At 34.0% G+C, this 26,439-nt stretch overlaps 3 protein-coding genes and 1 non-coding gene across 4 annotated transcripts; 1 reads left to right on the forward strand and 3 right to left on the reverse strand.

Moving 5' to 3' along the window:
- Positions 1-11,799: 11,799 nt before the first annotated feature.
- Positions 11,800-14,281, forward strand: LOC109005950 (CASP-like protein 1D1). Its single transcript, XM_018985066.2, has 3 exons — positions 11,800-12,251; positions 13,308-13,434; positions 13,747-14,281. The coding sequence occupies exons 1-3, from the start codon at positions 12,022-12,024 to the stop codon at positions 13,972-13,974; spliced, it is 585 nt and encodes a 194-aa protein (XP_018840611.1). The 5' UTR covers positions 11,800-12,021; the 3' UTR covers positions 13,975-14,281.
- Positions 14,282-15,206: 925 nt separating this feature from the next.
- On the reverse strand, positions 15,207-15,402 carry LOC118344114. The gene has a single exon (XR_004797879.1). It is a non-coding gene; the product is annotated as a U2 spliceosomal RNA (small nuclear RNA).
- An 897-nt stretch (positions 15,403-16,299) lies between these two features.
- LOC109005949 (divinyl chlorophyllide a 8-vinyl-reductase, chloroplastic) lies at positions 16,300-17,891 on the reverse strand. The gene has a single exon (XM_018985064.2). It carries the CDS (start codon positions 17,751-17,753, stop codon positions 16,500-16,502), a length of 1,254 nt encoding a protein of 417 aa, XP_018840609.1. The 5' UTR covers positions 17,754-17,891; the 3' UTR covers positions 16,300-16,499.
- A 903-nt stretch (positions 17,892-18,794) lies between these two features.
- LOC109005948 lies at positions 18,795-22,096 on the reverse strand. The gene is made up of 5 exons (XM_035683421.1): positions 21,976-22,096; positions 21,564-21,652; positions 21,304-21,471; positions 20,233-20,481; positions 18,795-19,315 (listed from the first exon to the last, which is right to left on the reverse strand). Exons 1-5 carry the CDS (start codon positions 22,079-22,081, stop codon positions 19,067-19,069), a joined length of 861 nt encoding a protein of 286 aa, XP_035539314.1. The 5' UTR covers positions 22,082-22,096; the 3' UTR covers positions 18,795-19,066.
- Between the last annotated feature and the right edge of the window lie 4,343 nt (positions 22,097-26,439).

A 26,439-nucleotide genomic window follows, 5' to 3' on the forward strand; every position in this document is an offset into this window, starting at 1 on the left:
TTGAGGCTAAGCCCGCCTCTTTGGTTACCAGATGAGATAATTTGTCAGACGACTAAGAAGTCGGTCAACTCTTCGCCGTGATGGGGGTATGGTAAGTTGTCTGGCAGTTAGGAGGTAGGACCTACTCTCCCACGTGAGAGAGGTTAGGTTGCCTGCCCACCTATTGATCCTCATGGGGAGGTAAGTTGCTGGACTATTTGGGATTGGACCCTCGCCCACTCGTTGATATCACAGGAAATGTAAGTGTTGGGTCAGGCCGGCGCTGATCCTACTCTTCAGTGTGGCGGAGGTCGAAGTAAATTTTTGGGCAGCTGAGGGGCTGGACCCGCTCTCCATCTCAGGAAGGACGAGATGACATTAAGACGCATCTTGACTTTTACCTCAAGCGGGGTTGTAAGTTATCGGGCAGTTTGGGACTGGACCCGCTCTTGCATGTTGACGCTCACGGGCAGTTATAGGGCTGGTCCACTCTTCGTCTCGAGAGGGATAAAGCAGTCTTAGGCATAACTCATCTCTTTGGTGCTTCAAAGGGAGGTACGTAGCCGTTGATGGAGTAAGGAGTTGAGATAGACGAGACATATTTTATTATTGAAAAACCACATTTTCATTAATAGAATTTACATGATCAACATTGAAATATAAATTACAAGTAATAGAGTTCTTTCGCAATAACACAGCTACAGGTGCTTGACGTCCTAAGGGTGTGGACCATATGCACCCTGCCATCCCTTGGCTTCAATTCTTGCGTGTAACATTCCCCTCCCAGGAATTTTTCTCCTCAAATTTTTTCCACCTCCTGAGAGGTTGGGAACTTCATCTGTAAGTGGTAATTCGACGTTACTGCTCTTAGATTGTTGAGGGTGGGTCTACCGATTATGATGTTGTACGATGAAGAAGCCCTTACCACCAGGAAGTTGACCATGACAAGGGCCGTCGAGGGGGCGCTGCCCGCCAAGACGGACAGTGTGATGGTTCCGGCCGGCTGGACCATGTCCCCGGAGAAACCTTTTAGTCGCATGGGGGCTAGCTGGAGTCGAGTGGCATCTATCCCCATCCGGGTAAAGGCTTCCCAAAATTAGATGTCTGCGAAGCTACCAGATGAGAATCCGTCTAGTGGTGAAGTTGCTCGACTGGCATGCGCCTTCCTACCAGATGAGATTGCGCCCCCTCCAGTGAATCCCCTTGCAATGGTTTTGATTTCCCCCAGAGGTACCCCTCTTAATGTAGTGCACGGGGCCGATTGTACTTCTTTCCCGCAATCTACTCCTCCACTCCCGCTCTGGCCTCCGGGCATGAGGGTACCGAGGCTTCGACCGCCTAGCCTGCTCTCTTTCCTGTTTCAAGGAAAGGCAATCTTCAGTGTTATGAGTGTTAGACTAATGGTAGGTGCAATACCAGTGGGTAGTGCTCTTGTAGTCGACTTATTGGCCCTGTTGGCAGTCGTCTTTTTGGATGGCAAGCCCCGACTGGTCGAATAGAAGCCCCAGGCCCTTCATAGGGGCTTCTTTTCTCCTGTTGTCACATGGCCTTTTCTCCGGCTTTTCGCGAGCCTTGCCTCTGGTTTGTGCTTTCCCTTTCACATGGCCCTTTCCTCCTCGGCTCGGTCAAGGCCCAAAGTGTGTCCTCGGCGTTAATAAAGTTGTCAGCTTGATCAATGAATTCTTATAGTGTGGCAGGAGTTCTCCTTGCCAACTTTGCCACGAATTAGAATCGGGGCTACACTCCTCCTAAAAGCGCCGCTAAAGTTATCTTCTCATCTTGGTCGTCTATTGTCATTCTTTTTTTGCTGAACCTGGATAAGTATGTCTTCATACTTTCGTCTTCCCCCTGCGTGATGGTGAGGAGGTACATTGCGGGGCCTTCTTCTTCTCTGGCTCGCCTTAAATTGTGTGCGGAACAGGCAGGCCAACTCCCTAAAGCTGTCTATGGACCCAGGTGCCAAAGACCCAAACCATACTCATGCCAACCCCCTCAATGTCAACGGGAAAGCTCTGCATGCCACTTCTCACATAAAACCATGCAGGGTCATGTGAGTTTTGAAGATTTCCAGGTGTTCAAGGGGGTTTCTAGCTGCATCGTACATGTCCATGAGGGGAACCCGAAACTTCGGTGGCAGGGGCATAACCATCACCTCCTCGTTGTAGGGTAGATCCGTACTGGTATGCAATTGGTCTACTGATGACGATGTGCCGCTCTTTCTCTCCATTTCTTCGTATTTCCCTTTGAGCTTACGTAGCTTGTTCTACATATTTTTTTCTTTCTTCCTCTACGTCACCTCCTCCTCTTGCATTTTTGGGTCCTACATGCTCGTTGTTACTTGGTTCTGCTTGATTTTCTGGCTCGTTAATGGCTATTATGTGTGCCTCGTTCTCTTTTCGAATGGTCTCCACCTTGGTAGTTAACTTTCCTACCAATTGTTCCATAGCGGCGAGCCCGCTTTCATGTTTGTTGACGTTGCTTCTTCTTGTCCCCTAGTTGTTTGAGAACGGGATGTCACAGGCATACGAATGACACATGAAGTCTATAGGAATCTCACGGACGGCGCCACTGTTAACGTCGTGTTTCGTACGCTTTTGGGCCGAGTTTCAACAACTCGAATCTTGAGTCTTTCACCTACACAATTGAGAAAACACAAAAAGTGAAGGGCCTTGATGGTGGCTGAGGAGTCTCTGATGCTAAAGTTAATATATCCCCATAGTAGTTCGCGTGTTAGCTTAGAGGAATTAGATAGAGTTCTTCATACCTAATGATCGACTTTTATACTAAGTTTCTGATGGGGGCAGTTCATTCCTGACTTTGAAGAGCTTATGTCCTTTCCACTATTCATTTAGTCAGAATTTTTTAATGCGGCATGATTCTGGGGCGGTGTCATTAATGCGGCATGGAGTCTGTGGATTGGTGCCATTAATGTGGCATGGCTCCCTAACTCACTTTACTTTGCAGGCGTTCCCTGTTAAGGCACTTTAGGCTTACTGTCAGGAAATCAAGGATTCTCCATATTTCTCGCGCACCTACCTGTGCAGGTTTTCTAGGGTAAGGTGTCATTGGGGTGTTGTCAAGGCAGTGAGTCTCATCTGACCCTACTGTCCACTTTCCTTGCGCATGGGTTGCTTCGAGGGTGGGTTTTGCTCGTAGGCCGAGTACTCTACAGAGACTCATTGACTCATTTTAGAGGAGGGTCGTTGGGTTTGGCCGAACTCTTTGACTTACTTCTCTAATATTTCCTCGTGAGCTTGCTTTAAAGGCCGATAGGAGGAAAAACTCCTTTACAATGGATACTTGTTTTTCTGAAAATAATATTATGTTGTCTAAAACATTTATACACAGATAATAATAAGTGTTTATATAGAATTCATTTCATATATTCATTTCTCTCATTTTAAATAATCTTGAAAAAAAAAAGATTTTCAAAAATTTGTATTCCGTATTAATCGAATAATTAAGAGTTTACGTATCTCGACACAATAGGGGCTAGTTGCGTGGGTAGTAACAGGGTACTAAACCTATCACTACCCTAAATATATACACAAATTTTACCTAAGAAGGTTTATATGCCCGTGTGGCTTAATTTATTAATACGTTAGATCGAAAGTTATACAATCTAATGAATTATATTAAATTATAGTGTATAAGTTTTTTTGTATAAATTTTCTATGTAGACAAAGTAGTGGATCCCATTTTTTTTCAAAGAGAATATGCGAGACTTGCATACTCTAAGACTTTATCTGACATTACACTTTTATAAATAGTGAATTTCAAGATCAAGAATAGAAGCTAGCGAAATATATAGCTAATTAAACGGGTTATACGTACGGTACTATTTATATATGAAGCATATTTTGTCATTCAAAAAAATCGCATGTATAGAGCTCATTTAGATGTTAAAATGAGTTGAGATAAGATGATAACTTTATGAATAATAGTAAAATGGTTTGAATTAAGATATTTTATGGGGTTTTGGAAGAGGAGAGAGAATAAATTGAATTATTTTTGTATTTTGTTTAGAAGTTTGAGAAAGTTGTAATGATTAGATAAAAAAGTTAAAAACTTGAAATTGAAAAGTATTTATGTTTGTAATGTTTGGATGTTGATATGAGATAAGACTATCTTGCAATCTAAACGGAGCCTAAATGTTTGCCAAACTTATTTCATACATTCATTTTTCTCATTTTAAGTCAGGAAAAAATTCTCAAAAGAGTGATCATATATATTAAGAATAAATCTTCTTCACACACTACTGTGTGAAGAAGCCCCGGCACACCTAACGTGCTGGGGTGAAAAAAAAAAAATTTATGAAGGGTGTGCTGCGGCTTCCGGCTGATGCGCAGCACAGCCCATATATTAATCAGTATTAACCAGATCTGGTCCCAGGTCCCTAAAAAGTTGCTTGTGGGTTTTAAATCATGAATTTCAGAGCATTACTGTTGGTGTAGCTAAAGTTTTAAGCAAATTTTGAATAAAATGCCACATTTTGCCTATCCATAATAATTTTATATCCCACATTGAATTAGACACATCACTAGTTATAATAATAAAATATATTCGTATTTTTTAAACTTTTTATCTATACATTATATTATATATTTTATATTTTTTGACCTAGTTTTTTTTAACTTTTCATAATTTGTAATAATCTACGCATCAAAACACTTCAAACCTATCAAGAGAAGAAAGAAGAGATCAGTTTGAGTGAGGAGAAGAGATGAGAGAAAATAATATAAATTAATCAATTGGTAAACAGTAATAACCAAAGAATGGAAGAGAAATAGCTAAAAAGGATCATAATGAGGTGGCTCATGTTAACAAACCTAGGCTGGGGCAGGCACTCATGTTGCTTGTGTACGAGGAAACTCAGAAAGAATATACATTTATAACTTATCTTTCTGAATAAGTGTCAATAACTTCTATGGTTTTTAGTAAAAATACAAGGGCTGAGATGAGAGAAGAAATCATGTCATTATGGGGGGAAGCATGGTTCAGCAATGTGAGAAATACATGAGGTTACCACCTATGATTGGCAAAGCAAAATCAAAGGCTTTTTCTGGTATAAAACATCGTGTGTGGTAGAAATTTCAAACTTGGAAGGAAAATCACCTATCACAAGGAGGCAAGGAGATCCTGATTAAAGCATTGGCTTTATCCATTCCAAGTTATGCTATGATTAGTTATTTCAAGTTGTCTGATTGCTTATGTAAAGAGTTGAAAGGAATGATGGCACAATTCTGGTGGGGCAGAAAAGAAAATGAAACAAAAATTCCATTGGGTAAGTTGGAACAAGCTGTGTGCATCAAAATTCCATGGTGGTTTGGGATTCAAAGATCTCAGGAAGTTTAATATGGCTCTTTTGTCAAAACAAGGATGAAGAATTTTACAAGAAAATGATACTCTTCTTCATAAGTTTTTTAAGGCAAAATACTTCCTAGATTCTGATTTTTTTTAGGCAAAACTAGGTTATGATCCCTCATATGCTTGAAGGGTATATGAGAAGCTAAATTATGTTTGATGAAGGGATGCCAATGGTGTGTAGAGGATGAAAAAAAAATTAAAATATGGAAGGATTGCTGGATCCCTGATCATAACTCATTACAACAAGAATCAATCTCCATACCAGAACAACTAAGAGATCAGTTGATACTTTGATTGATAGAACTACAAAATGGTAGGACTTACAGAAGCTTCGAGTTGCCTTCAATCCAAGCATTATTACTTATATGCTAAAGACAGTTCTTAATCCAGAGGGTTGGGAAGACAAAATTATATGGAGGCTAGCAAAGGATGGAAGATTTTCTATCAAAATAGCCTACAAGCTCCTAACAGATAGAGAGATTGGGACAGATGTTGAAAGTTCACATTACCATCAATTTTTTCCTTTATGGAAAAGTCTATGGAAGCTGAAGATACCCCATAAGGTGAAAATATTTGCTTGGAAAGCATGTAAGAATTGTCTACCAACTATAGAGAATCTGATAAATAAACATGTCAATGTAGACCCCATTTGATGTTTGTGCAATAATGTACCAGAATGCATGTCACATGCTTTATTGCACTGTCAGTTGATACAAAAAACTTGGAGATAGGTTTTACCTTCTGTGCACGATAATGAAGTTCAAAAAAGTTTTCTACAAACTGCTTTGGACATACATAGTAGAGGCTCAACTGAAGAAATGGGGTTGTTCTTTTTACTGGCATGGGGTTTTTGGTTTAGAAGAAAAAAGATGGTTCATGAAAAGATAGTTATCAGCCCAAAACAGGTTGTAACTCAAGCTTTGTCTTTGCAGAAATATGCTCAGGATCAGATGCAGTCACCACAATCAAATCTAAAGCATTATTGCAAATGGCAGCCACCTCCTTCTAGTTTGGTTAAACTCAATGTTGATGGAGCCATGTTTTCAGGCCAATAGAGGTCAGGTGCGGGGGCAATTCTAAGAGACCAAAGTGGTGATGTATTATTTGTTGTTAGTATGAAAGAACAAAATGTTGCTAAGCCTAAGGCAGTGGAGCTTCTTGCAATGCTTAGAGGCCTACAATTCTGTTTGCAAAGAGGGATTACTCAGTTAGTTCTTGAAAGTGACTGTTTGGTGATGATCAAAGCTATTCAAGTTGAAAAAGTTGTTGCTTTCTCAATATTATTTCATGTGCTGCAGGAAACTAAGAATCTTATGAGAAGGTTTAACTTATGTTTAGTCCAACATGTCCATAGATTAGGTAATGAGCCTGCTCATGGGTTGGCTCGTTATGCTTGGCATGTAGACAATGTTGTAATGTGAGATCGATGTGATTCCACTGCCTATATCCCAAATTTTTTGAGTGGATAAGGCTTCCTTGTAAGTCTTTCTTTCTATAATGGAAATTTCATACTATTAAAAAAAAAAAAAAGAGTACATTCGCATTATGAAAAAATCTATATGCATTCCTCATTTTTGGCACACTCAACACATTGTTTATGTTGGAGCATTTCACATCCATTATTTTAAAAAATAATTAGTATTTTATTGTTTTAAAAGTTGAATGAATCTTACAATAAAAATGCACCGACTTGTATGCAATAAAAGTTTATCAAAGCTTGAAAAAACGATTTGATTCTAGTCAATTCAAACTGAATCAGTAGAAACCAAACCGATTTTAGTGAAAATTTTGAATTGTTTACTGAACTACTTCAATCGACTGATTCAAGTCGATTTTAGACCAATTTGAACCGATTCCAACCGATTCAAAATTGTATTTATTTTTAAGTTGTTTAACAACGTCTGAGTTTTTTCTTTTTTTAATTTTTTGCACAAAAATATGATAGAACTAAACATATATTAACTTTTTCATCATTGTATTTAATAAGAATCGCAGAAAAATTGAAAAATAGAACATGTAGTTATTTATTTTATTTTTTTTAGTTGAACAAAAAATTAAGGAGATGCACGAGTATTTTATATTAACTTTTTTTTTGTTTAACTGGTCACGATTTTCATAACAAAAGAAAAAAAGGAACCATTCCCATATACTTAGATGAGTATAAAGTTCATTAATTAGAGAGTGTATTAAACCCTAATTATACTTTGTATGGCGATTGTACTATATAATTTATACACTCAAAGTTAGAGTAAAAAGCTCAAAAACCCAAACGAAACTACATAATTTATACCCTCAAACTTGAGTAAAAATTAGCTCAAAAACCTAAACGAAACTATATAACAAAAATTGATCGATTAAAAGTTTTTTAAGTTGAGAGTTTTGCAGTAATTAGTTTTAAGAGAAATTAATTCATGATATTCCAAGAATACATTAGAATATTTTTAATGATATGACATCATATAATACGATAGACATACAACCTTCTTATATGTACTTTAATACTACTTAATAACTAGTTCAATTTTATATATTTGTTAAAAAGATCAACTACTATTGATCTCTCTTTACATCATTTACATTTTCTCCCACACTCGTGGCTTCTCTTTAATTTGCTCGAGTTTTGATTTGTACACGGACATTAATCTTACAGGGAGGGCATTTCATGAGTTACCCTCCCTGTGAAATGTAAGAACTGTATCTAGCATTACTATTATCTTTATAATCATTATAATTTTATTTCTTTATTTAATTTATTTAATTTATTTGTTGTATTGAAATGGACGGTGCACAATTTGAGCCCCTTTATTGGGTATTATTATGTACTGAATGAAATGCAAGTTTGCGATTGTTCTTAACAATAGTCATCAAGGCCCAGTTAGATAGATGATACCTAGTCAGCCGTTGAAAGAGGATTTGGAATAGAAGATGCATGGGTGAATTAATGGAGAGTATGGGAATGAATGCTTCTGCAAATAGAGTTGGAGGCGGCCCATTTTAAGCAGGAGAAGGTTTGAATTCATGTAATGTGATGACATTTAGGAGATGTTTGGATTTAGAAATAAGTTGAGATGAGTTGAGATGGTTTGTGAATAGTAGAATAAAAATTGAATTATTTATTATATTTTATTTAGAAATTTAGGAAAGTTGTTTTGAGATTTAAAAAAGTTGAATTATTTATTATATTTTACGTGAGAATTTAAAAAAATTATAATAATGAGATTAAATGAATTGAAATAAATTGAGATAGATTTTAAATTTAAACCTCTCCTTAGCCAGGTCTTTGCCTATCAGCAGACAAGATGGATGTAGAAGGAAAAATAAAATAAAACAAGAAAATAATAAATAAAGAAAGAGTAGGTAAATAAAAGTCATGCGAATTTGAAATTGAAAGAATGCACATGCTGCTGCTACATTTTCGCGCAGAGGACTTATTGCTGTGCAGTCCCATCATTCCTGGCGCCGAAAAATTATGAAAATTTCCCTTTCAATTGAATTACTAATTTATATCTTCATAGCGCTAGAGTTCATGATATATATATATATATATATATATATATATATACACTAAGCATCAAATTTTAATGGTCATTGAATAGACGTAGTTCTTGAGACTTGGTCATATATATATAAATGAAATGGGTTTTGTAATTTTCATGGACTTCTTCGTTCAACATCCAATATTGTGGACTATAAATTCAGCAACTAAAGGATAAACTCTCTTTTGTTATGACGTGGAAGCCTTTCATCAGGTTCTAATGAATGGTAGATGAAAAATATTTTAATCATAAAAAAAATTTTATAAAAATAAAATTATAAATTGACGTAACTTAATATGATACGTTAGATTATAAAATTATTATTATTATAAATTAAATCTAACATATCATATAAATTTATATCAGTTTATAAATTTATTTTTATAGAATTTTGAACGTAATACTTTTCTAAATAAATTGGAGAGAGAGAGAGAGAGAGTTACTTTAGTTAGCTTTTATTTGAACCCATTATTCAAACAATTAAGTGGATAATATACACAAAAAAAGATGAAACATATATATATATAACTGCAATGAAAAAGCAAACTCATTTACGTGATGTCTGCTAAAGCTTATATAATAGGTAGGTGCAGAAATATGGATCTGCCGGCCAGACCTCACCAAAATTTCAAACATGTCGGCTTACTTGTAAAATAAATCATCGAATTCTAAAATATCCATATTTCGTTTCCTTGTTGATGAAAGGATCAATTCTTTTTACTTAATGTTTTTCAAATATAAACATGACTTCCTCGATCGATCTGAACTTGGCATAACGTAAGCATTTCTTTTAAGTATGGCTAGGGACGTTGCAAAGCAAAAGTATGTAAAAAATTATTGTGGAAATTAACTTATAGATGATGCTCATGCAAAGGTACTCACAATCTAACCCAATTTAGTGTTGGGTATATATCACACTTTCATTAATCTTAATTATTTATAGCATCTAAGCTTTGCTCACCTAAAATTATTTATCCAAATTTTAAGGGCGTCGGGTTTTAGAGAAAGAAAAATGCTTGATTTATAAAAAAACTCACAAAAATAAATTTAAAAACTGACATGGTTTGATATAGTATATTAGATTGTAAAGTTCTTTTTACTAAAAAAGTATATTGATGTATCACATCATTAAATCATGTCAATTTAAAAGTTTATTTTTACGAGACTTTTTTTGTAGATTTATACTATGTTTGTAACACAAATTCACTTCAATCCAACTCAAAATAATCATTTATTTGATCCATTACTTTTTTTAACTTTTAATAAGAAAGTTAAACTCATCATATCAACCTATTTTATATATTTAAACACATATCTCAACATATTTACATTCAAATACATCTCAATAAGATTCATAAAATATTACAATTTATAGATGTTGTCAAATTATCTAAAATTATCTCATCATCCAAACAGAACTGTTGTCATTCTCGGGAGACGTTTGGATTCGAAGATGACTTGAGATGAGTTGAGATAGATTGTGAATAGTAATGAGATGAATTGTAAATAGTAGTGAGATTTGTGAGTTAAAGTTGCTGAATAGTAATGAATAGTAATGAGATGAGTTGAGATGAGCTGAGATGTCCTGCGAATCCAAACATCTCCTTAGAGATAATAGATACGAACCCTAGTATATATTTTTAAGATCATACGTGATCATGTGTCTATCTCTTCGTTAATCCACCCAAATTCCTTTGTCCAACCTAACACGGAGAATAAACAACCTTGTGAGGAGGCAGGGCCAGAAAGTCAATGATAGATATTGTACCAACGCTTGGGATAATACCGAATCGGACAACATGCCAAAGTCTACTCTTATAGATAAAATCTTCTAGTCACTTCTGGTTTAAAGCCCAAGTCTGCAAAAAAGAAAAACAATCTCCATCAAATAAATTAATCTACACAAGTTTCTCGGCAGCCAGCCTTCCTGCAATTAAACAAAAACACCCCACGTTTTCTTTACACTCGACATTATTTTGCATTGAAAAACGGCTGGCATCTGTATAAGATAATGAGAAAGCTGGTGGCGACTGACAAGACAGCCTTTCAAATCAAGCTCGATCACTTGGCGTGCGGGGAACTCCAATTTTTATTGTTTAAAATTTTTCATACATTTTTGCTCAGCTTCCAGAACATGATCTTAGACACCACACACACATGACACATATATATAAAATGCTACGTGCCCCGCTGGGACTCAGCTGGACTGTAACTTTTTTTATCTATTTTTTTTTAATTTTTTATATAAATATTTTAAATAATTTTAAATATTTTAAAAATTAAAATTAAAATTAAAATATTATTAAAAATATTTTCTTAATCACGAAATAAAAAAAATAATAGTTATTCTATTTTGTGATTAAAAAATTATTTTTTAATGAATTTTTTTTTATTTTTTGATTAAAGAAATATTTTTTAATGATATTTTAAATTTATTTTATTTTTTAAAAATATTTAAAAGTGTTAAAAAAATCTATATAAAAAATAAATTAAAAAAATCTACATAAAAAAGTATATATTAACCCTAACGGAAGCTCCAACGAAACTGTAGCATGTCTATTTTAAGTATTTAAAAAAAATTATAATATTATTAAAAAATATTTTTTTACTCATAATTAAAATAAAAAATTATAAAAAAAATTTTATAATTTTTTATTTTATTTTGTTATTAAGAAAATATTTTTTAAAATATATTTTTTTTACTTTTTGATTAAAAAAATATTTTTTTTACTAAAATTTTAAATTTATTTTATTTTTAAAAAATATTTTAATATATTAAAAGATTTATATAAAAAATTATTTAAACAAAACACATATAAAATAAAAATAAATCTTCTTCATACTCTATCGTGTGAAGAAATCCCAATACACCTAACGCGTTCGAATGATATAAAAAAAATATATATATATATATTATAAAAAGTGTGCTGCAACTTCCGGCTGAAGCCCAGCACATCCAATAAAATAATACTACAGCTCAGCTAGAGCCCCATGCTGTAGCATCGCCCTATATATATTATATATATGTATGCGCATACACACGCATATATTCTTCATCATCTTTCGCTTATCCAAAATCAACCTCCATCTATATATTATACAGCACCAGAGGCAGCTTACTCACCCTTAAAGATCATCCATGGCTTCCAGCGCTGATCCTAAGTCCGACCAGGAATACGGCAAGGGAGCCCCACCCAGACCAGATGCTCCAGCCGTCGTGAAGTATTTCGCGGTTGATGTGGCCCTCAGGGTGTTGCTATTTGCCGCGGCGGTGACTGGTGTCGTGGTTATGGTCACCAGCAAGCAAACGAAGTGGGTACCTGGCCTTGGAGATCGCGACGCCAAGTTCAAGCACTCCCCTGCTTTTATGTGAGTTGCTGCATGCATGTCTCTGATTTTAACGACAACATTAATTAATGGTTGCAAAATTTTTTCCTAGCAATTAGCATATTGTGAAAAAAATCACTAGATCTATCTATTAAAAGCGGATGAGATCTATATATTTATTTATCTCAATCAATCTCACACGTTGATCATTTATATAACAAGACATATTCAATGATTTTTTTTTTTTTTATCTTAAGCCAAACTCTAAATAAAATGTTCAAAAAACTCGAAGATTTTTATTTTTTTGTGATTTTTATAAATTATTATAAACTGGATAAGAATTAATTTTAAGCCCAATTTTTTTTTTTTTTTTTTTTAATTTTAGTACTACTTTTACCCCGGCCCCATATGAATTTTCCCGGTTCTGCCACTGATTTCCAGTACTTTCAGCATCAACAAGATCATCCTAAATAGTAGCTTGGATTCTCACCCTACATATCTATATGTATATCTCTATAAATGATTTGAGTTTATAAGAAGTATTATCCCCACGAAACGATGTTATAAAAATAAATTTATAAATTGAGTTAAATTTGTTTGTTAGATTAAATTTATTTTATAATAAAAAATAAATTTATAATTTAACATATCACGTTAAATCATATGAATTTATTGATTTATTTTTATGTAATCTCTTTACAGTTAAAATATATATATATATATATATATGAAATTGTCTACAGTACCTTTGTCACAAATAATAATATAGAAGAAGATATGTTATAGAATCGGATTATTTTTTCATCCAGAGTAACCCGTTTAAGTTACTGCTCTTTTATTTTTTAGTTTTTTTAGCTATTTTTTTTTATTTTTTAATATTTTTAAAAAATAAAAAAAAAATTATCTCAATATACTTAAAATTATTTTCTTAATCACTAAATAAATAAATAAAAATTGACAAGCGGTCACTATTGAGAGGGCAAATAGTATTTTCCTATATATGTTATAACCTCCATTCCCTTCGTGATAGGATTGACCATAGACAAAGGGCAATACAGCCTAATTATTGATTTCACGTATGTATGACCGTATTTGCAGATACTACGTGGTGGCACTGTCGATCGCTGGCCTTTATGCTCTCATTTCAATATTGGCATCAGTTTCGGTTCTCTCCAAACCTAACTTCCAAACTAAATTCCTCCTCCATTTTGCATTCTTGGATGTGGTAACCCCTCTCTCTCTCTCTCTCTCTCTCTCTCTCTACATACATGGATATATACATGCATGGAAGGATGGAGCTTTTCTCTTAGTTGTTTCCTCCAATCTACCTATAAAAAAGACAAATGTTTATTAAGAACGTGATACATAGTCTCCAATCATTTAATATCAGATCATTGATAGTAAAGAGATGATGTGTAGAATTATTGGTATAAGAAATTTCATAAAAACAGTCCTATATGAAAAGATTGAAAATAGTTGCGACCAAGAACAAAGATATAACATGATTTGTTTTAATATTCAAATGCTGGTACTGCAGTTGATGTTGGGCATAGTAGCTTCAGCAACCGGGAGTGCTGGTGGGGTTGCATACGTGGGGTTGAAAGGCAACAAGCACGTTGGTTGGATTAAGGTGTGCTCCACTTACGACAAGTTTTGCCAACATTTGGCAGGCTCCCTTGCTGTCTCCTTGTTTGCCTGCGTCCTCCTTGTCTTTCTCACTTGGCTCTCCATCTTCTCCCTTCACGCTCGGATCCACAAGTACTAGAAATCCAAAATCTGGCCACAACAATTCAGAAAGAAATTGTATTTTGTATAGAATCTCAACGTTTGCTGTTTGTGTATTATATTTTAGGGGCTTCTACATTTTAAATGTTGTCCAGTATTTTACTTGTGTAGTAGTACTTACTTTCTGCTGCCTATCTTGTTTACTCTGTAACTAGTTTTTAATTATTATAAGTGGTTGCTAGTACTGTGATTTGATTGAGGTTTGAAACATGTAGACTCTTTGATGTTCTTATGCCTCCTTGTGATTGGGGTGCTTTCAAGTGTTAAATTTGGAATATTTTCATTAAGTTTCATTGTGAAATATTGAAAAAGGAAAAAAGTTCATTTCATATGCTAAATGGTAAATACATTGTTTCGGCACATAATAATATGTAAAGAAACTTTTGGATGTGTAAGGGCTCGTTTGTTTTCAGAGATAAGATGAGATGAGATGAGTTGAGATTAAAGTTAAAAAGTTGAATAAAATATTGTTAGAATATAGTTTTTAATATTATTGTTGTTTTGGGATTTGAAAAAGTTGATTTGTTTATTTTATTTTGTGTGGAGATTTGAGAAAGTTGTAATGATGAGGTGAGATGAAATGAGATGAGATGAGATGTTTTTGGAAAACAAACAAGGCTTTAAAACTTTTGGCATTGTTTTTGCACAACATAAATAAGGAAACTTTTAGTCCCGATAGTAGAGGATGAGATGAGATGAAATAATTTTAGATAGAAGTTAAACAAAATATTATTAAAATATTATTTTTTAATATTATTATTATATTAGAATTTGAAAAAAATTAAATTGAAATTTGAAAAAGTTGTATTATTTATTACATTTTATGTAAAAATTTGATAAAGTTGTACTGATAAAATGAGTTCAGATGGGGTGTTAACTGATCGATCGTCGTTGTAATCAGATTATACGACTTGAAATATTAAATAATCAAAATACTAATATTTATATTAAATTCCAATAATAAAAAATGGCATATATTTATAAAATTTTAAAATAAAATTTATCCCGACTTATTCCAAACTTATTTATATTCAAGTCTTTATTTACCTAATAAAGTCCACATAAAAATCCTACCTTTTCACTTCGCAAAATAGAAATAGAAAATACTGTCGCATCTTGTGAAACATTTTGTGAGAAAATTACCAAATTCGGATGAAAATAACATTACGAAAGGATGAAGAAAAGAATGAAAAAATTGAACTAAGCATTGGTGGGGGGTGCGCCGGGCCCTTGCAGTAGTGCAACGCACGGGCGACGCTCGAAGACCCCAGCAGCAAGCTGCTGTGGTGGGCCTTCCCCCTAAAAAAATTAATTTAATATCGTGTGGCCCAATGGGCCACGTATCAGATATTAAACTGATAAGAACAGATACTACACTTGATCTTAGCCAAAAGGCCGAGAAAGGTATGCATTTTCCGGTGGCTTGCTGCTTTTTTTATAGCTCGCCTCTGCTTCGTTCTCGCCATACTTGGTCAGTGTGGGACTTTGAAGATTAACAAAAGTCTAAAGATGTAACATAACAGTTTACTGTACAAGTCCCAACATCAAATGCGTGACTATTAAACTTGCTCTATACTAATATAATGAAAAATTTCACTTATCATCTCCTACACCATACACTAATATGTGATTTATTATTTTTATTATTCTATTTAAATATTCATATATTGATGTGTAAATATATATATATAATTTTTTTATTAGTTATTATTTATTATTTCACACCTGATAAAAAATACTTTCATTTAAAAAAAAATTATAAATATAAAATATAGGAGTAAATAGTAACGAACCAAAGTTTCATCTGTCATTTTAATTATCTTTTCCTTGATGTAACATCATTTATCACGTCGGGAAATACATAATGAAATGAACACGTGGACAAATCAGATTTCTAAAAGATCTCTGGTTAGGCTATGCTGTTGAATTTAAATTTACACAAGAAGCTGAAATTGAACTAGAGAGCATTCGAAAACCTTTCGGCTTGGTCCCTATATACAGTCTGACAGATATATATATATATATATATATGTACTATGTAACAAAAACAGACGATAAAAATGAGGTGCCAAATTTCATATGAAACGCACTTTGAACAGAATATCCTTTAGGTGCAGATCCAACCAGACCACCATATATGCAAAGAAAAGAGTAATGTTATATACAATCGTAGAATGTGCAAATATCGTAAAATTATTTTGAAAAAAAATAAAATTCATCATTAAAAAATTAATTTCTTTTCATGTAAGTTTCATACTTATTTATTTATTTTAAAATGATTATACGACGCTTGTACACTCACGACTGTAACTATCATTTCTCATATGCAAATCTCAGCAGGAACACTAATATTTTACATTTGCATTTCACAAAGATGATAACAATGCAAAGATTTATTATTTGGGAAAGCAGTTGAAACTCATAAAATACAGTCAGTGTCCCAAAACTGGTTGATCCAAATGTGCTTTTGAATATTACAAACTCTAAATGATGAATTAGGGAACTTCAGAAAATTGTTTGCTCCCCTAATTCCTGACCTTCCATCCCCTCCCTCAGTACTCTCTCAAAGAATTCTTCCAATGTGTCTTTCCCATAGCTAGGCGTTTTTTCAGCACTGTACTCTCCAGTTTCAGGATCCAAAATCAACATACTTTCTGCTGCATAATATCTGCCAATTTTTCCAAACTCAGCAGCATCTTCCATAGAAGGAAAGATCTTAACTAGAAAATCAAGAACTCCAATGGCAAAATCCATTATCCCAATTGGAACCTTCAAGAATTTGGGTTCTCTCCCCAAGAGTTTAAACAGCGTCTCCCCTTGCTCCAATGGAGTCAATGCCTTTCCCGGTCCCCCAATGGGCAGCACCTGGTTAATCATATCCTTACTCAACACACAATCCGCAATGAACGATGCCAAATCTGACTCGCTAATTGGTTTACAAGCACACAACTTCCCATCCCCAAACATCACATATGGCTTCCCATCTTTCACCAACTCAACCTGACCCCCCAAGCTTTTAAAGAATGCAGTTGGCCTCACAATACTATAAGTAAACGCATTATCCACTTCGGCTTCTTTCATCAACTCAGCCTCAAGTTTCAGCTTGGCGCGCTGAAATTCAAGAAGGGGTTTCTGCACACATATTGCAGAAAGCAATACAAAATGGGAAGCCCCACGATTCCTACCGGCAACAAGACTATTCTTTGTTGCCTCATAGTCAATCTTCCATGAATCCTTTACACCACCACTGCGGCTAGCTAGGCATGAGACCACAACATCAACAGAAACCCCTAAATTGTCCAAGGTTTTTTCCAAAGAATCCAAACGGGTCACATCAGAAAAGCACACATTGGCTCCCTTCAACTGATTCAAAGTCTCTTCCTTATTATTTTTAGCTCTAATCCCACTCTTTTCCCTAGCAACGGCAATAACATTGAACCCTCTACTAAGTAACTCCTTAACCACAAATGCTCCAATATACCCAGTTGAACCCACAACCAAGACGTTGATATCTTTTGGGGTTTTGTTTCTGAAGGAAGATGGGGCGGTTTCAACCGTTGGGACCGTTGAAACTGTAATGGGGTTGAGTCTTTGGGTGCTACATTCAAAGGGTTTGGATAATTTTAGAGATGAAGCTGGTAGCGCATAAGGGATAGAGCTTACCTGGATTTGGTTGATGAATTGAGAAGATAAACGCGTGCTTTGAGTTTTTGCCAGAAAATGAAGAGTGACTAATGAATTGGAGAAACAAAGGGACATTTTTTTGAGTTCGAGTAGGCTGATCAGAGAGTGAAAGCTTGTATTTTTATGGGGAAGTCTAGATGCGCCAGAGGCAAAGAAAATCAAGCTGAGAGGCCGGAATTTAGAAGTGGTCGTCCATGGTCGTTGTGGTGCCACCCTATCAGATCAGTAAGAATCTAAACGATAGGCGGATATGAACGGACTCAAAAGAGGGGTGAGATGACGTGTAATTAAAATTTAATTTGTGGCCACGTGTAAACTTACAGAAAATCATACCTTATTCAGACCCATTCAGAATTGATTTTTTCTTACTTGAGGTCATGGAACAAACACCCCCTACGATAATTGAGAAAAATATTTATAACTGTAAATTGTATGGTTCTTATGTATTTATTTTAAAAAAATAAAAATAAAATTATAAAATTTATAAGAAAAAAATTAATTTTTTAATAATAAATTTTATTTTTTTTAAACAATTATGTAATATTTACCTATTTCACAATTGTACGTAGAATTATTTACGATAACTTTAAAATTTTAGATTTGATATCTTTTTAATTAATATATAACGATGTATCCCTCGTCATCGCAGTTTTCAAATATATATATTTTTTAAAAAAAAGTTCATACATTTTAGATCTTTTTAAATGCTTTTTTATAAGGTGGACCATTTAAAGGTTAGGTTTTTTTTTTTTTGGTTTAAACTTAGTCCCTCCAAACCAGATTTTCTGGTTCTACCCCTAACTGAGACAGACATCGGAGTTATGGCCATTCACAGCTTCCACTAGAGCTCTCAGGAAGTACGTAGCAATATTTACCAAAAAGCTTTTGTTCCCAAGTTACCGGCCTTCAAGTCAAGGTCTACTGGAGAAAGTTTGGTTGTCAAACTCATCTCAACTAATCTCAATTCATCATTACAACTTTTTTAAATTTCAATACAAAAAATAATAAACAATTCAACTTTTTCAAATCTCAAAATAATAATAATATTAAAAAATAATATTTTAACAATATTTTATCATCTGAACTCAACTCACTTCAACATCCAAACACATACTAAAAATAAGCTGATCAGCGGACTGGGGAGTTCATCAAACATTTGAATACAAGCCTTGCCTGTAAATTGTACATATCACACTCATCCAAAGAACATTTTATACACTCCAAACATGGAAGGCAGACTTTATGACTATGATAAATGGATTAATACATCAATATGTACATACATCAAATTATATAAGTATCATTATAACGAGAATTACAAGATATAAATGTTATATACAACAAATTTTCTGCATTGCTTATTCCTGTCTCTGTGTGCTTTGGCAAGATTAAGGAGTGAATGGGGGATCAGCAGCAGAGATCTGAACGCGTAAAACCTCATAAATGGCTCCTCGCTGAAGCACTACAAGAACCTCCTGTTCTTTGGCCAATGCAAGATCTTCCAGAGAGACCCGACGTGAATGAGACTCATCCCGCATGCGAAAGCCATAAAACAATCGCCCAAGCTTCCACCATTTGATGCACACTCCACGCTTTGAAATCTTGCAACTTTGAAGTGCTTCAACAACTTTCTCGCCCTGCCAATTATGACTTTTAGCATCACATATCAATATATACTTCCAATTGTTGCAAAATCAAAATCCGAATTTGGGCCATCCAAAGCTAAAGCTAGCAATCATAAGTAATATACAAAAAAAAAAAAAAAAAAAAATTGTACTTGGGAATTGAAGAACGGGTAATAATAGAAATAGAGGATTCACCTTTAACGTGCATCACAAGCTTGTACATAAATTTCAACAAGTAGACCTCAACAAGTAACTAAATAAGGGGTTTGAACTCATAACTAGAATGGACTATCCAAAGCCGACTTTATTTCCAAAGCTCCAAATGGAATTATTCTTGGTCCATGTTTAACAAGCCATCATCTTCAAGCTTTGGTTTTTTATGGTTTGCTAACTTAAGCTCATTATAAGCCTAGTCAAGCCTGTCAGCTGCCTACTCCAAAATTGTTATCAGTTGAATAATCCCAAAATTCTCCTGAGACCAAAGGTATCAACCATGAATGCCTTTTATTTTTTTAATCCATCATCTGAGAATCTGGTATAAATTTTATGATTATTTCACATTGATGCAAACAAAACAACTTAGACAGCATCACAAACCAATGAGTTTTTGCTTTTAAAAAAATGGGTCGGGAGGGATTCTGATACTAATATGCAACTTGAAGTACCCAATATTTTACCCAGCATCCCAATGTGAGAGACCCAACCTAGTAGCAAGAAAATAAGCAATGTCATAATTTGTCGTGACAACTCTTTGTTCCTACAAGGCATATAGCCTTAGCTAGCAGATGCTTATTCAAGTTCCAGAAACAAAAACAAATACCCTGCATTTTCCTTAGATTAGCAGATGTTTACATGTACGAAAAACAAACAAAATTTATACCAAGACAAAGTAATAAACCAGTAGCATGCCAGGCCAAGAAGTAAAATACCGGCACGCCCAGCCAATACATGCAGTAATGCAAGCCAACCAAGTTAATCAGCACATTATGCTGCAGTTTGAACAAAAGCATTTGTACATCCTTAAATCCAAGATGCATGGTGCACAAGTCCCCAACTGCTTTCAGATAGTCTCCAACCTCAAGTGATCCAGTCAGCAAGCACTTTTCCATGGACTCGGTTACCACAGCAACCATTCCTGCGATCTCTTTGTGCCTCTTTATGTAAAAGCATCTCCATCCCTAGCACAGCACTTATAATTTTAATACAGAAACATAACCTTGATCTAACCTCCACAAAAACCCCGTGGAGAGAGACAGAGATATAGATTGATCATGATCCTCGATAACTAACCAAGAAAAGAGGCTAATCAGAAGGCATTGAATGAAAACCAGGTAATTTTGTTTAACATAAACCCCGTATTGATATATTTATCTGGAATGGAATGAAAACCACAAAGTAATTCATAGGAAAATCAACAAAGTTCTTGACGTGAGTGCTTTAGCTTTTGGGTGGGCGTATACATATGTGAGGGTTAGTATTTTAAGCTCCATATGGAACCGTAACCACAACAGTGGTTGATACAACATATTAAGGACTCAAAACTATTATAAGAACGCAATCGCAATCGCAACAGCTGAGTATATGAATTCTCCAGTTAATGAACATTTAGACATGAATTTGGACGGCACCAAACTATAGAGGAAAGAATAAGGGCAGGTTTGGGGGTGAGATGAGAATTTTGAATTTTGTTTGAGAGTGTAAAATATTGTGTTTTAATATTATTATTGTTTTGAAATTTAAAAAATGTGAATTGAGATTTAAAAAAATTGAATTTTTATTATATTTTGTATGAAAATTTGAAAAAAATATAACGAGAGATGAAAATAAAATTTGTGTCTCATCCCACCCCTAACAACCTTAACTTGAATATGACGGGACAAAAATTGGGATACAAATGCTTTAACCAACCAAGAATGATCAGACATAAGAAAATGAAGCAAGAAAGCAAAAAGAAATTTATAACCGCGTTAGATAGTAATGAATGAATAAGATAGAGAAACCTTGGAGATTGGGGCTTGGGTGGGACTGAGAGTTCTGGACGAAGAAGACTGATTGAAGAGGCTGAGAGAAGGCCATCTTTCCTTTGCGAGAAACTCCCATATGCAGTCAGAATCGCACGACTCCCTCCAGAACCGACAGCAACTACCCAATGCACAAACGTCCTGCACCTGTAAAAAGAAACAAAAATCAAATCAAATGATCATACTTTGAAGATAACGAAAGAAATTGATGAAAACTATTAGTGGTTGAAAATTTGAACCTGAAGTAATGAAACGATTTTGAGGACAATATCGTCCGGGAGCGAGCTCTGGATACCCTGCGATGGCTTCATGCTCATGGTTTCCCTTCCTAAGCTCGGAAATGGAAATTCGAGAATGAAATAAGAAACGAGAAATGAGTACATGTCCCATTTTACCCCTAGAAAATTAAAATTTAGTTTAAAAAATATTTTTAGGAATAGTTGACCACATCTAATTCCTATGTATTAGATTAGAGAAATTCTATTTGCAGTCTTGAAGTGGAGATTGTATGTGCAGGCAAATGAGAGAAAATATTATTTTAAGAGAGATAATTTTGTAATTTTATAAAAATTTAAAGTTAAAATAGCCTAAGCCTGCACATGCAATCCCCACTTGAAAACTGTACCTAGCATTGCTCATCCTACAAAGTACCAGTGGTCAAGTCCTCCACCACCGTTGGCCTCTTCCACCATCGTCGACTTCCTCGTGCATAGGCTTTTTTCCTATCCGTCGGAAAACAGTTTGATTTTTTCTTCATTTTTGGGCTGCATTTTTGGGCTGCAACATTTTAAATGATAACAATTTGATTTTTCTTTTCTTCATTTCTAACATACTTTTAGTTTAGAAAACAAGTGAATGGGTTTTTTCCAACGAGCCTAAAAGTAAATACTTGGTGGGCAAAACAAAAACCCACCATCCAGTTGTCTTCCTTTCACTCCCCTCACCCTCATTTTTCAGGCAACCAACCAGAAATTTAAAGAGAACGTAAATAACACAGTGATTCCACCGAAATCGTTACTTTGCAAACTGAGGAAGGGGCCGATGCCGATTGTGTAACAATAAACCGAGCAAACTAATTACTTACATTTTTGTTAGTTTATTTTCTCCACGCAATCTTATAAATCGATTGCGTAGCCATAAACCCAACGAACGCAAAGAAACGGACTAGAAACAAAAAAAAAAAAAAAAACAACAATTAAACCTAACAAAAGCAGCAACTACTAATAACAATAATAACGAAAACTAGAAAAAAAAAACAGAGCAATTAATACAAAATTTCAACATATAAGCCAACAGATATACCGTGTAAATCAAATAATTCTTCATAAAATAGAAAATTTACAAGTAATCGAGTATGATCTGATAAATCAATTTTAGAGAGAGAGAGAGAGAGAGAGAGAGAGATCTAGGAAGGGGACTGCGACTACAAGCTGAGGAAGGGGACGACCGTCTCGAGTTGACGAAGGGTTCAGATGGATCTCGCACTAAGGAAGGGGGAAAGGGATGGACATCTGCCAAAACAATGCTTTTTTATTTATTTAATGAAACACATCGTTTCATCACATAAGGTGTGCGCATGCAGTCCCCATTTGGGGACTGCAAACAGAATTCCTCTTGTAGGATAAGAATTGAAGAGACGAGGGAGGGAAATTTTTCAGTCGATTTCAGAGAAACAATTCGCATTGTATACATCAGTGGCATTATTGTAATTCAAAAAAATTTTAAGGATAAAAATATCCAGGCCTGCATGGACAGTCCCCAAATGGGGACTGTATGTAGATGGACTCTATTTATAATAATAAATATTCACAACCTCCTTACACTCTACATTTTTTTTAATTTTTATTATTATTTTTTTTATCAAATATTTATTATAAATCTGGATTATCAAAAGGATTAGTTTATAGCATAGATAGATTAAGTATCTAATAAATTTATTGGTGTGCAATGTTTCCAAATAGTTTAATTATGTTTATAATTATTTCGATGCAGCTCAATTTTATTCTATTTTTTATATATATTTTTCTAATTTTAAGTTGATGTGCAGAGCATATCATCTACATAATTTAAATGATAAAATTTAATTTGTAAAATTCAAAATTTTAAAATTTATATTTTAAATTAAATTATATCATATAAATACTATGCTCTACACCCTAACTTGAGAATATAATTTTTCATCTAATAAATCATGGATTTTAACATCACATGCCTTATGTTTGTCCATCACAAAGCCTCGGTGGGGGTCGAGACATTTTAACAGAAGTTATGATATAAATCCGTAGAAATAAACCACTTTGATTCCCATCAAGCTGCCACATTAAATGGGGATGGCACGCTGTTGAGAGACTTATCAAACTGAAGATGGGTTTCCTTTTTTGGCTAGTTGCCGCTGATCCTCGTTAAACGGGAGATGGGTCATGGTGGAGAGACTTATCAAACTGAAGAAGAGAAGAAATAGAAGAAGATGAAGGAGGAGCGGGGCAGGCAGGCGGGTTATTATGTTTTATTTTTATTATTTGGATGGACAGATAAACTGCTAAGTAGACTAAATTTAAGCATTTGATATATGCCACATCAATAGACATGAGTTAGGGTTTGTTTGAAAATAGATTTCATCACATCTAATCTCATTTTATTTTATTCTCAAACATTATTTAAATATAAATTTTTTTCAATTTCAAATCTTCTATTTTTCTAAACTTTCAAATAAAACACAAAAAGCAATTCAACTTTTTTTAATCTCAAAATAAAAATTATATTAAAAATTATATTCTAATAATATTCTAACTTTATAATATTTTTATTTAATTTTTTTCTCTCATTTTTTAAAACCCAATAAAACATCATAACTCAAACTATTTTATTATTATTTATAAATTTCTCATCTCATCTTATTATACAAGCATTCTTTTGTAAAATCAAATTTGTAATTAGTCCAAATATCAATTTTACTCCGGATTTGGAAAAGTGTGGTGCCAGTGGCCGCCAAGCACTTACCACTAGCACAAATGTATAGTTTGTTTTTTTATCATTTTTTTTTTTTTTGTAAATTGTTTTTAACATTCTTAATCATTAAAAAAAATTAAAAAAAATATATACTACTTTACTAATAATTACTTCTTTAATTATTAAGCAAAATTTAAAAAAATTAAAAAATAAAATCGAGCAATAACTTTGAGCAGCAGCATTGAGAGGACTGAGTAGTATTTTCCTTTGGAAAAACCGGATCAAGATATTCCAGCTGAATTGTATTTTAGACCTCTGATCAATCCATCCTGATCCAAGGATCTTGAAAGGACTTTGTTTGAATCCTAGGCAAGATCCTCTTATCTCATAGAAACAAAGCTCTCGCCGTTGACTTCTACAGATCCAGATCCAGATCTAGATCCAGCATTTATCAATATTTATTTTGGACTCTCTTGGGATAGTTCAAAAATCAAACGGACATTAAAACAAAAATGCAAAAAACAAAACAACTAATCACAACGTTGATTCATTTTATTAAAGTAGGATGAGACAACAATGTTCCGGGACAACACAGTTCAGAAACAAATCTTATCCTCTCAAAACACACTAGCACTCTGACATGAACTTTGGTCTCGGAAGGGAAAAGAATGGAAAGCAGCTACAGAATTTATTGCCGCTTTACATAAAAGAAAATAAAAACGAAAAGAAAGGACAGTAAATGATGGGAGAAGTTGGAGAATATGTCACCAGCAACGATATACGACAACGGCCGGTCGTCTAGGGGGAGTGCAGATAGCCACGAGAACAAGAGCTATGACAATCACTATAAGGATGCCTTTTAGATCTATCCCCCCATCTTCTGATTCCATGCAGCACTTGGCCATTTTCACCCACACCACTCACTCTAGCTGTCGTTGAGTGTGTTTTTCTTTTGGTTCTTTGCAAGCAAGGGGGAGGATCAGGAGGAGGAGGAGGAGGAGGATAATGGATGTATGTATCGCATGGCACTGTGCTCCAGTTGACTTGGGCAGTTGAACATAAACTCTTTTAAATTCGTTAGATCAAGAAAGTAGTGGTCCTAAATTTGTATTTTAATTATAATTATATTATTATTTTGGTTGGATTTTGTCAGTATCTATCGGCGAGATTGGGAAAGGAGGTTATTTAATAAAAAAATTATTTAAAAAGAAAATTTTAATTATAAATAATTTTACGCACTAATATGTATACTCATTTAATATGATTGATCAGAAAGTATATTTTATTAAAAATAATACTAATTTAAATTTAAAATATAAAAATAATAATATTAATACGTAGATTGGTACGTAAACTTATTTGTATATAATAAAATTCTATTTAAAATACATCACATTAAATGATATTTACCCATAAGGAAGAAGGCCAGCACATCTCGTGGCCATATTTCTTTAAATTCTTTTCATATTTTATTTTGGAGAAATTCATGATTTCCCATAGAATTTTTTTTCCATGCTGTTGGTGAAAATAGTAGAAGTTGGCCTAAAGAAGGTAAAGGTACACGTACTCCAGCAGTTGCAGAGTTACAAGCTTTGTGGAGAGCGGTAAGCTTTGTGAGGAGCTGAATTGGCAGAAGGTCATCTTTGAAGGCGATGCATTAGGGATCATACAAGCTGTAAATAGGAATAGCTGCTGTTGGGAGTGGCATGGACAGATTGTTGAAGATATAAAACTGTTTTTACATAATAGAATGAATTGGTCAATACAATACACACAGAGAAAATAATAGAGTAGCTCACACTTTAGCTAAGCCGAGTCTTGATGTGTTGGAATAGTTTGTTTGGATGGAAGGGGGTCCATCAGGAATTAATTTCTTTGTTTTGCAAGATAAACTATGTAACGTTCAAGTTATGAGGTAATACAGAAATGAAAATTTTCTGTTTTCAAAAAAAAAAAAACTAATCCAATTGCATGGAAATAATTTTTTCATGCTATTAGGCTCCATTTAGATGTTAAAGCTGAATTGAAATGAACTGAATTCTTTATAAATAATAATAAATTGAAACGATGGAGTAAATTTTATAAAACCTATCTAAAATAGTTTAGATATATTTGAATATTAATATAAATTTAGATGTATTTTTGAAAAGTTAAAAAAATTTATAT

This window comes from Juglans regia, chromosome 12 (assembly GCF_001411555.2).
Source record: "Juglans regia cultivar Chandler chromosome 12, Walnut 2.0, whole genome shotgun sequence".
Taxonomy (NCBI): domain Eukaryota; kingdom Viridiplantae; phylum Streptophyta; class Magnoliopsida; order Fagales; family Juglandaceae; genus Juglans; species Juglans regia.